The sequence below is a fragment of the Artemia sp. Qi Xiang Cuo genome, chromosome 20 (genome assembly GCF_049724085.1).
Source record: "Artemia sp. Qi Xiang Cuo chromosome 20, ASM4972408v1, whole genome shotgun sequence".
Lineage (NCBI taxonomy): Eukaryota > Metazoa > Arthropoda > Branchiopoda > Anostraca > Artemiidae > Artemia > Artemia sp. Qi Xiang Cuo.
This window is the reverse complement of record NC_142813.1, coordinates 42774443-42787081: the sequence shown is the minus strand read 5'-3', so window position 1 is coordinate 42787081 and position 12639 is coordinate 42774443. Positions and strand designations below refer to the sequence as shown.

Below are 12639 nucleotides of genomic sequence, written 5' to 3'. Positions count from 1 at the left end.
AAATACTAGGGAGAAAAAAGAACGAAATAAATATCATTTTTTCTTTAAAAGGTCAAGAAAAACCAGAGTAACACGATTTTTTATCATCTCCGGTATCACTGATTTTTGCTACAAAGTGCGTACAGTTATCGTTTTATTTATTTCGTTATTGCTTCTGCTTCGTAGTCAGGTTTTTTGCGTTTTGTGCGTAAAAATAACAAATGCATGCTGATAGCAGCCCTATGACTACAGCTTGTCTTCTACTTGTTTAACCTAATTTTTATTTTACTACTTCTATTTAGTTTTTTAATATGCATTTTATTCTATTATTTCCTTGTTTTTATTTTAAATTTATTGGAACGACACCTCTCATAGTCAGCTATATTATTTTTCATATTGGTTACTCTTGTTAATCACTACATGGGTCAATCAAAAGCACTTTCCAAATAAACTTTCTTTGTATTTTAAGAAAGAAGTTGAGCTACTTATTAAAACTCCTAAAGATTTTCAGATTTATCAGACATTAGAAACGGTTTGTCCAAAAAGCGGTTATTTAGCCTTTTCTATGGATACTACTTAACTTACTTACATTTGACGCTACTACACCATAACTTGCATCCATTATTTCATTAACAGCTATTTTCGATGAAGCACAGTCACGTGCAATGGCTTTGACGCGGTAAAGCCAATCTATGTCCCACAACCAACTGAAAAAGTGGAAGCCCCTAAGCGGATGTATGTTTTCTTCGTCTTTTCTTCATGTTTTTCTTTCGTTTTTCTTCGATGGTCATTGACCGACCGTCCATCTTTATTTGGCCTCCTTATGAACGATCACAGTTTTCAAGTGACTGTGCTTTAACAGCAGATATTAAGATGTATCGCACGTCATCACGACGTAGACAATTTCCCAGCCATAAGAGTCATGGCTCTATACATTTTTTAGACAGGGCTTGTTTACAGGGCTTACGGATCTCCCAAGTTTGACAATCGTTTACGGATAGTCTATGTATATTGCATCAGTTTGTTGCTATTTTACCTAGGTGTGGGGTTATAACGCAAGGTTGCGTTGTCATTCAATTGCCTATTGTGTTTGTATCAGTGAAAGATGCAGTTCTTTCCTTTTTAGGATTTTATCTCCTGCTATTAAAGCTACTGAGTTCTTTTTATACTATTTCAAATGTTTTTTTTCTAAAATATTTTCTTTTTGGAAAACCATCTTTAATAGTTTTGTATCATTTTTTCCTGTAATTTGAAACACTTTTATTTCTGTTTTATCTTTTACCATCAAAGAACATTTTACCCCAGTAAATCTGCGATCTCTCATATTCATCTACATCCTATTGTTTTAATTCCTCGGATCCATCCTTATTTTACTAAGGCTTACTCTTGATCTCTCACTATTTATCTGGAATATTTCCAGATATTTGTAAAATAACAAGCCCTTTTATCTAGATTTTATCTGAAAATGAGCTATTCTACTTAATACACAGATAATAAATCCTTTTCAGAAAGGCAATTCTATTAGGTTATATCCCCTTTATATTCCCCAAGCTGATCATAAGTGGTTCTAGTGAGATCTCTTTTAGAATCCCTTATAAGATCCGTTTAGTGAAGTCAGATGTTCACCAACTAATCTGGTGTTTTTCACGTTTTAATAGAGTGAAGATATTCAATGGTGTTGGTTTTCATTACAAAGAGGAATACCTTTACTGGTCATCCATAATTTAATTATGTGAACAATATTTCTATTATCTTTGAATCCAGGAAGGGCATGTTAAAATAACATCACATTATATTTTGTGAGAATACTATAACTATTTATCTATTTATTTATACCCTGCGTTTACCAAAAGATTACAAAGGTGGAGTGAGAATAGGAACAAAAGAAAAGCCCAAAAGGAGATAAAGGGATAAGAGAAAAGCTCAAAATTATGGTTCCAAAAATAACTGTATATATAATAATATACATATAATAATGTATATATATATACATGTATATATATATATATATATATATATATATATATATATGATATATATATATATATATATATATATATATATATATATATATATATATATATATATATATATATATATATATATATATATATATATATATATATATATTGTTGGGACCTTTGGCCCCTTTTGTTTCAGAAAAATGCCTTTTTATAAATTTAGCTTCATTTATGTTGAATATCTAAGCCCCCAGGAAAGCTTTTATTACGATATCTGAAGAATCCACTAATTAGCGAGTGGTTGAAAAAGCCAGTTGAGCGATGACTCATACAGCTTAAATTTAGAGTTTGAAAAGCTTCAAAGGATGCTGGGAGTCTGATTTGATTCGGCCATTCATCGCCTTTGGTCTGAGGTGCGCGCGCAAGCGCACGTCTTGAAGTGTATTCGTGAAGTGTAAGATTTTTGTCTTTAGTTCCGTTTTGAGTTCTTTTGTAGCGTGTCTTGAATACAGTAAGATTTTTTATACTATGTACTCTCCTAACTTTTCAGCCTAGGTCGAGTCTAAAGAGATAGTTAGAAATATTACCGGTAACCCTTGGCCTTAAAAGTGGCCCTGGGACTATTCTATCACGCTAGTAGACACGGAACTGTTGGAGTAACCGCGGAAATCCCACTATTTTGGGCCGACGAGGGATTCTCCCCCTCCAGTAAGTGGCATATCAACCTCTTTGCGCCATTTTTGCCTCAAAAAGTGGTGACCCCGTACGTTAGACCTCCAATAAGTGGTGCCAGCGGTACTTACACTCCAATAAGTGATGGCAGCAAGAAAAAGAGCTATCAACAACACTGGTAGTAAAAGAATTCTCCATTTTCGAAGAGAAGGGTTAATTTGGCCTAGAAAGTAGCTTACTGTGGTAACACATAAAAAGACAGAAATACGAAATCAATTAATAGAATTATGAAGGTCTATAATGGGCTCTGTGCCTTATTAGACAAATATATAAAAAAGAATAACGGGAAATTAATGAGTTGAGTTTACAGTGGGGGAATCTCCGTATTTAAAAGTATTACAGGATTTAAGGACAGATAAAAAAAAGGTTGAAAGTTGGGTTATTATTTGAGTGAATTGGCGGACTTAGATATAATCTTCAGTGACGAAGGTTATAAGAGTATTGAGGATGGCAAATTAGGAGAATTTGTCAGTTGTGCGCACATTGGACAAGGAAGGTGGGAGGCACTTATCCTATTGAGTAATCTGCCCAGGAGGAGATTATATTTGGAATACGATTATCCAGGGAGGATACGTGATTTGTTTTGCAGGGCAGTTCCCCTGTTTGAGTTTAGTCCAGCTAATTCACTAGTGGAATATTCGCGCGTTTTTGCGGTTTATTCTCTCGTCCAACCCCTGTTAATTCGTTTTTCGGAGATATATTTCACTCGCGTGAAACTGCTAGTTGTGAAAGAAGTCGTTATTCCCTAAAGAAGTATACGCGGTAAAATGAGGGGGTACGAAAAAAAACTTAGGAAGGATATGTGAAAAAACAAAACGAACTAACCCCTCAGAGGCTGTGCCAAATGAAGGGAAGTTACGAGTGAAAGAAAATACGGATAGGAACGAGCAGACTCAGAAAAAGAATTAAGAGAATATAAAGACAGTGAGAATCATAGTAGGCCAAGTAGCAGGAGTAGTAGAAGCTCAATTTCCAGTATGAGCTCGCGAAGGAGTACCCAAATAAATATGACACAACAACTATTAAATTTCATGAAGAAAGAAAGAGAGAAAGATAGACAAGAAAGAGAACGAAAGGAAGAGGCAGATAGGATAGCCAGAGAAAAAAAGGAAGAGGCTGATAGGATAGCCAGAGATAAAAAGGAAGAGGCTCATAGGATAGCCAGGGAAAAACAGGAGGAGGCAGACAGAGAGGAAAGAAAATACATAAAGGAAATGATTGCAGGGAGAAATTCCCAAGAGCCTCAGAAATCGTCTACAATAGAGGTATTGCAGGCAATAAACCTTCAACCAATGAAAGAAAATGAATATGTACATTTATACATATACAATTTTAAAAAAAAACGGCGGAATTAAGCGGATTGCCGAAAGAAAATTGGGTGACAAGAATACAGCCCCTCCTTAACTACAAAGCACAAATTGCATATAAAGCATTACCAATGGAATGCTCAAAAGATTTTGAAAGACTAAAACAAGCCATTTTTGAAAAATTTCAACTCTCCTTCAAAGAAGGTTTAGAAGCGAAAGAAAACGAGACAACAAAACATATAAAGAATTCTGGTACAAATTGAAAGATATGTGTTTTAAATGGCTAGAGTTAGAAAATTATAGAATGTTAGAAGACCCGGAAGAAATAAAAGAAAAGATAAAGGAAATAATAGATGAAACAGTAATGGAACAATTTTTAGAAAATACCCACAGAGAATTGAAAATAGATTTGAAAGAAAAGAACCCAAAAACAAGCGAAGAAATGGTGGAAATGGCAAATAGGTGGACCGAACTAAGAGAAGAAATTGAGGAGACAGACATATTTCAAAATAAAGAGTATAACAAAGATAGGCATTATAACACAGCGCAAGGAGGATTAACTTGCTATAACTGTGGTACCACGGGGCATTTTGCAAGAAACGGTCCCAATACATATGACCAAAAACCACATAAAACGACAGCCTGGGCCATGACCCAAAATAGGGAAAAAAATTACGCATTTGCAGAGTCGCATAAAATATACGGAAAATTGAACAGGGGAATTAGTCGAAATGGCAATTGATTCCTGCAGTGACCAAACCTATGTGCGAACTGACCTAATTAAGAGAACGGAGATAGACCATAAAAATAAGATTACAACATTATGTTATTATGGAGACAAGCACCCATGCCCGTCTGCTTGGGTAAGAATAGAAATTGCAAGGAACGACGGTACAATCCAAAGAAAAACGATAAAAGTACGCTTAGTACTTACTCTAGCAGTGGATATTTTAGTAGGAGGAGACTTTGAAGATATTGGAAATCTCCTATCGTTAAAAGCGACTTCTTTAACAGTGGGAAAGTTACAAAATTACACTACGACGGGAGAATATGCTACTTCATTGACTACGGGGAAAGGTGGACCGGCCCATAAAACAAATTGGGAGGCTGTGCCACCCTGTTGGAAAAACGAAATACTTGATACGCGTGTTCAAAATGTTGATAATCCACAAAAATGGGATGCGAAGTAAAAAAAAACAAAAAATATTGAAAATAATACGCGCGAGAATGATTTTTCGGGAAAATTTTCAGAAAACGGAAAACTTGAAAACACTTTTAATGAATATGAGACGCTAACAAGTACAAGCCAGAATGAAGCGCTGATTGTACAAGAAAAAAAGGGAGACTAAATTTATTGTACGCGCTTTTCCTCGGAAAGTTCGAGAAATTTTAGTAGAATATGAAAAACCAAATGTCGGAGTTCAATTCCCATTTGATGACGAAATATTTGTTTCTGCAGTAAAAGTAAAGAGAAGTAAAAGAGAGAAAAGAGATATTAAACGGAGCTACAATGAAGTGATGCAGTCAAAGATGGTGGCCACTGGAGTCCAAATCAGATTTAAGGAGGATTTATTATTTTGTGCGAATGACAAAATTGAGAAAAGTAGAGATGAAAAGAGGAGTGTAAAAAAGAGACAGAATTTAGAGATCCATCCTGCAGTGGCGAAAAATAAAATGTTGGATGGGCTTTGCCTTGGTAACAAAACTAATAGGGAGGATAAAGAGGTCAAAGACCCATGGGGAATAAAACAAGATGGTTACAAGATAAAAATGAATGACCTACAGCGGGTTGGGGGAAAGTTGGGAGATATTGAATGTCGAGTCGGATTGGAAAAACTTGAGACGAAATCTGAGAATGGTTTTATTAACTCAAAAGAGGATTTGTTCCTTTACGAGGGGGAGGAATCCCTTGGGGAAGATCCCCTGCGGGAAGACGTGAAAGATAGCCCTTGTCCTTGATGCACAACTGGCGGACAAGCTGTGATCCCTTTACTGAAGCCTTGTCTTTCCAGTCTTCAATATTATCTTCATCCCTCATCGCCGGGCATTATTCATTCAATTATTTTAGGGTACAAGACCCAGAAAAAAGCGAATCAAGGTTCGCTCAGATTCTTACTTCATTTTCCTGAACTCCTATCGTTTTCACAGGTCTGTGTATTTTCGGCCTTGGATTGTTTGAAATTGTGCCAAGGGGCAATTTACTCTTTAATTGAGATGTGGGGTTGGTTCCACAGATGGAAATTAAGAGGCTAGTGCAGCCAATTTTTCATGATGGCTGGCATCATCAAATGTCCCAGAAACTGATTCTCTGCTCCTCTCAAATTTAAATTCGTGAGAGCAAGAAATTTTTTTGTTTTTGATTCTGCTACGCACAATCATTGTCTACGAATCCTGGGGACTTCAACTTTGAAAACCAAATGCGGATGTTAGAAGATCTAGACCATGGTGGTTCTATAATAGAGACGTGGGGATGACGACGAATCCTCGAGCGATGGAAGTACAGACACTGGGGGAAGAGAGAAGAAGCAAGTTTGATGATTTTGAAGTTGGTGTTATTTATTTTAGGTTTTTTTTTTGTGCTCTGACCCATGGCGGGATGGCTGTCATTTTTCTTAGGAGGGAGGTGTTGGGACTTTTGGCCCCTTTAGTTTCAGAAAAATGCCTTTTTATAAATTTAGCTTCATTTATGTTGAATATCTATTCCCCCAGGAAAGCTTTTATTACGATGTCTGAAGAATCCACTAATTAGCGAATGGTTGAAAAAGCCAGTTGAGCCATGACTCATACAGCTTAAATTAGGAGTTTGAAAAGCTTCAAAGGATGCTGGGAGTCTGATTTGATTCGGCCATACATCGCCTTTGGTCAGAGGTGCGCGCGCAAGCACGCGTCTTAAAGTGTATTCGTTAAGTGTAAGATTTTTTGTCTGTAGTTCCGTTTTGAGTTCTTTTGTAGCGTGTTTTGAATAAAGTAAGAATTTTTATACTATATACTCTTTTAACTTTTCAGCCAAGGTCGAGTCTAAAGAGATAGTTAGGAATATGACCGGTAACCCTTGACCTTAAAAGTGGCCCTGGGACTATTCTATCACGCTAGTAGACACGGAACCGTTGGAGTAACCGCGGAATTCCGCGGTTACTCCGCGGAGTATATATATATATATATATATATTTATATATATATATATATATATATATATATATATATATATATATATATATATATATATATATATATATATATATATATATATATATATATATATATATATATATATATATATATATATATATATATATATATATATATATATATATATATATATATATATATATATATATATATATATATATATATATATATATATATATATATATATATATATATATATATATATATATATATATATATATATATATATATATATATATATATATATATATATATATATATATATATATATATATATATATATATATATATATATATATATATATATATATATATATATATATATGTGTGTGTGTGTGTGTGTGTGTGTGTGTGTGTGTGTGTGTGTGTGTGTGTGTGTGTGTGTGTGTGTGTGTGTGTGTGTGTGTGTGTGTGTGTGTGTGTGTGTGTGTGTGTGTGTGTGTGTGTGTGTGTGTGTGTGTGTGTGTGTGTGTGTGTGTGTGTGTGTGTGTGTGTGTGTGTGTGTGTGTGTGTGTGTGTGTGTGTGTGTGTGTGTGTGTGTGTGTGTGTGTGTGTGTGTGTGTGTGTGTGTGTGTGTGTGTGTGTGTGTGTGTGTGTGTGTGTGTGTGTGTGTGTGTGTGTGTGTGTGTGTGTGTGTGTGTGTGTGTGTGTGTGTGTGTGTGTGTGTGTGTGTGTGTGTGTGTGTGTGTGTGTGTGTGTGTGTGTGTGTGTGTGTGTGTGTGTGTGTGTGTGTGTGTGTGTGTGTGTGTGTGTGTGTGTGTGTGTGTGTGTGTGTGTGTGTGTGTGTGTGTGTGTGTGTGTATGTGTGTAAACAAGGTGGCCACAAGGTCTAGGTACATATGAATTTTATCTGATGATTAAATTTAAAAACAAAAGTTTTTTCTGCTAAACGTAAGGAACAAGATTAAAACTTAAAGGGAACAAAAATTATACCATATACGAAAGGAGTAGCCCCCTCCTCAAAACCTCACTCTTCAAGCTGAAGTTTATTAGTGCTTTTAAAAAGTGTCTTGTTGTTCTAATTAAATGTTCCTTTTGTTTCAGAGAATAGATACATAATTCAAAATTTAGCGTAAAGAGCAAGGTATTAAGATGGGGGTAAACCCCCTCATATAAGTAATAATTTCTGTTTGTTTTAAGTCTTAATGTTAATTTTTACTTTCAGTTGAAAAAAACTTGTTTTTGTTTAATTTCTGATCATTTTTTGAACAATCCCAGGAAATCCAGCTCCCCCTCCATAAGAATTTAAATTCCTCACGCAAAATGCCTCCATAGAAAGTTCACCTTACATAAAATATTACCCCCTCACCAAGAAAATTCACCATAGACAATTCCATTCTCGCTGAAAATTCCCGCTGTAAAATTTATTGTGGACGATTCCGCCTGAAAATTTATTTTCATTTGATTTCATTTGAAAAAGACCTTAATTTTTGATTCTTTTTTCAGATCATGACGGAAGCCACCATATTTAGAAATTTTCTTCCAGAAATCCCCCCCCCCCCCTCCTTCCCAGTGGAAAAATGCTCCCGCAGAATTTCCCATAAAGAATTTCTCCAACGTGTTCAATTTTTTCTTTTATTATCTTCGAATTTTTCTTTTTAGTTTCTTTTTTCTTTTCTTAAATTCGTATAGTTTTTTCACCCCTGAAGCCTTCTTGTTCTATACAGGTGAAATATTCGTTTTATTCTTCATGCTAGGCATAAGCTTGCTGGTTTTTTTTTTTTTTTTTTTTTTTTTTTTTTTTTTTTGAGGAGCTAAATCCCTACTTTGTGATTGAAGTCACAAATATTGAAAATTATTGCATTTTTTAAGTTTGAAAAAGGTACTACTCGTCTAGTTCTTTGCAAATAGAAAATCAGCATTGCAACTTTGATTTAGTTCGTTTTTGTACTGAGAAGGAATAATATTGCAATTGCAGAGGATTTCGTGACTGGGTCTATTGACTGACTAGTGACTGTCTCTTTTTTTGTGGCACTTGTTAATGTATTAATAAGACGAAATTAATGTTATTAGTGTAATTGGCAAACATAATGCAATAACAAGTCTCTGGTCTCAGTTTATGAAAAAAAAACACAATTACGAAGTTTGAAACAAATAAGAAGAAATATAAAATGCTAGATGTCGTTAATGTTTCTTTCAACACTACCGCTAGCTTCAACTCTTTTAAGTTAAGCTTATTTTTCTGTTCAGTTGGTAAAATTGACTGGTTTACTAGGGATGTCAGTTCTTCTTAAAAACTGAAATAAGTTAAGTAAAATTCGAGATCCCTGCAACACCGCAAAAGTGACAGATCAGTAAAATAAACTGAATTTAGAACGAACCTGGAAGCTTACAGTGACCGATCAATGCTGGATGTAGGCTATTCTACGACTGAGTGCATCGTTATATCTTAGTAAATTGTGCGGCGGCAGTAAGGAAATACACTTCTAGGACCCGATCTTCAAAAGTCTCAGAGCTTGGTGGTACTCGCGCTTTGGTTGTTACCAAAACACCGTATCATTTGGTAATGATTATTTATCTAATTGTGTTTTAATTGGTTTCGATCATGGTTTGATTATTGTTTGATTATTATTTGAGAGTATCCGTTCTTTTGTATTTTCAGCCCTTGGGTCTCAAAAACTAATATTGCCATATTGTCAAGTGGCATGTCTAGTAACGGCGGAATTTTCTTTTTAGCAATGAGACACAAAATTTGGTTTTGTTTTTGCCTGAAATTTATAATATTTTTTTTTATTAATTGATTTTGGTGCTATCACTCTTTAGAATTTATTTTTAGCTGTGTCTATTCCACATTATTTATTCATAAGAAGCGTGAATTAGTGTTTATTGCTTGTAAAATTTGTTTTTAGAATGACAATAACCTTATCCTACTTAAAGATTTAGTTCTACTTCTTTTGGCGGCATTTTAAAACAGAAATCTCTTACAAAACACTAGAAAGTCAATACAGATAGCCATTGTTGATTTTCATTTTAATTTAAATGTATTAATTAAATTTCAATCATTCCTTTTCTTCTAATTTAGTTCCAACTGAATTTCATTAGTTTCTCGAATTTCTAATATTATAGGATAAAATTTCTTAAATTTAAAATTCAGTTTAAAATTCTCTAAATTTTAAAATAAAATTCCAAAATTAAATCAAAATTTTTTGGAAGTTCGTTTCGAAGTGATTTATTTTTGATTTAAATCTAAACGTTTAAATAAATTGCTGTAAATATTTTAATTCAAATTGATTTCACTAAATTTCTTGCAGAACATTCGAAACTCACTACAGATGAGCATAGTAGATTTTTATCAGAAGATAAGTGACCGACAGAATCAGATCAGTCAGCGCCTGTCTTCATATTTTTATATAAATTGCTGTAAATATTTCAATTCAAATTGATTTCGCTAAATTTCTTGCAGAACGTTCGAAACTCACTACAGATGAGCATAGTAGATTCTTATCAGAAGATAAGTGACCGACAGAATCAGATCACTCAGCGCCTGTCTTCACTAGTGGATGATGTTAACTCCATCAAAGCCCGCGTTCGGAATATGATGGCAAGCGTCGGATCAGCCGCAAGACGTCCAGCAACGACTACGCCATCCCCAGTTGTCATTGACGATTATTTGCCTGAGTATTAATTTTGTTGCACTGACTTGATTTTAATACAATAATATTGTTTTTTATTCATAGTTCAATTATAAACTTAGGAGATTGATTTTTAGCTAGGATTGTAGAGTGAGACTTTTAGCAATTCCCTAGTGGGTGATTTTAATGTAAATATGATGGATCATCAGAGCAGTGATGAGACGGTCAGCAACGATTTCACCATCCCCATTTCTTATTGACGGTTTTTCACCAGAGTTTTAAATCAGTTGTATTAACTTTATTTAATACAATTTCAATTTTTTTTATTCGCAATTCAAATTATGGCTAGGGAGATAAATTTTTAGCCAGTATTGCAGAGTGAGGATATCAGACATTCACTGCTGGTTGACGTTAACTCGATTAAAGCTCACGTTTGTAATATTACATCAAGGATCAGATCAGTGGTGAAACGTCCAACAACGACTTCACCTTCTCAATGTCTCGTCGAAGATTACAGTTAAAATTCCAGACCAATTCCAAAAAATTCCAGGTATCTCAATCAAAGTTTCAGCCCACAGTAAACCTCCACCAGACACAAATCTAGTTGCATTGATTCTTCACGTCCTTTTTTTTCCTTAAGCAACAAGTCAAAGCTTTTTTATCAAACGATCTATAAATTCATTTATTCAAATAAACCAGCAATAAAACATGATATAACACAACAAGATCCTTGTAATGAAATATTTGATAGAAATTTTTCTGTATTCAAGGTTTTAACATGATGGGATTAGTATGAGTTCAGCCCTAAGAAGGCCAAAAATTCTGAAGATTGTCAAATCATCTACTTGAACAACATCCCTTCACATCCATACAAACTTCAATAGTACAATTATTTTAAAGATGATTTCGTAAAGTTTTATTCCAAATTAATTTTATAGCAAGTCAAAATCTTCGTTGTTAAGCAGAAATCCCAAAAAAATACTTTAGAAATAAGCCTTTTGATAACAAAATAATTAAAAAAAATTTCCACAAAATGAGTTATTCAGAGAAAAGTAAGGAACTTCATTAAACAAAAATGACCAAAAATAAAATCGAATAATCTACCAAGCGTGAAACTACCACAAATCAGCATCGATAAATAAGTGAAACCCAAAACAAAGATAAATTGCAATAAATATCCGAGTCAAACTCAAAAGGAGCAGAAATTAAGATAAGTTGGGCTCAAAACCCCTATGCCTTCCCAAGGCCAATGACAAAAATATAAATGTTTTTACTTTTATAACTTTAATAAATCAAATAATATTAATATTTTGATTAATAAATATCATTATATTTATATTAAACTGACAATGCACTTTCATTTTTTTTTTTTTCAGTAAAGTGAAAATTTTGTTCTGGCCTTGGGAAGGCATAGGGGTTTTGAGCCCAACTTATGTTAATTTCTGCTCGTTTTGAGTTTGACTCGGTTATTTATTGTAATTTCTGTTCGTTTTGGGTTTGATTTTTTTATCGATACCGATTTGTGGTAGTTTCACGTTTGGTAGATTATTCGATTTTATTTTTGGTCACTTTTTGTATAATGGAATTCTTTACTTTTCTTTGAAAAACATATTTTGTGGAAATTTTTTTTTTTTTTTAATTTTTTTTAAACATGATACCATTCGCAAAGAAATCTGTTTACTTTCTTTGATAGTTTCGATACACCTACGCTATTTTGATTTGGTTAAATTTTAAGAGCAGAAGTGGCCCTGAAAGCTTGAATATAATACCCTCAGTTGTTCTTGGGATACTGCTGAGATGCCTTAATGGGAGTTAGCATTAAGACAGTGCATTTTGATTTAATCTTAAGGAAATTTTTTGTTTTTAAACATTATGGGAAAATGAGTGGGTGGGCGTGGG

At 34.0% G+C, this 12639-nt stretch overlaps 1 protein-coding gene across 1 annotated transcript in view; it reads left to right on the top strand.

Annotated features, from left to right (window-relative positions):
• Positions 1–10832, top strand: part of LOC148940231 (uncharacterized) — a 341376-nt gene extending 330544 nt beyond the window's left edge. The window contains exon 5 of the mRNA XM_089105976.1: positions 10572–10832. Coding sequence (XP_088962102.1) covers positions 10572–10793 — 222 coding nt within the window. The 3' untranslated portion in view covers positions 10794–10832. The remainder of the gene's footprint in view (positions 1–10571) is intronic.
• The last annotated feature ends 1807 nt before the right edge of the window (positions 10833–12639 follow it).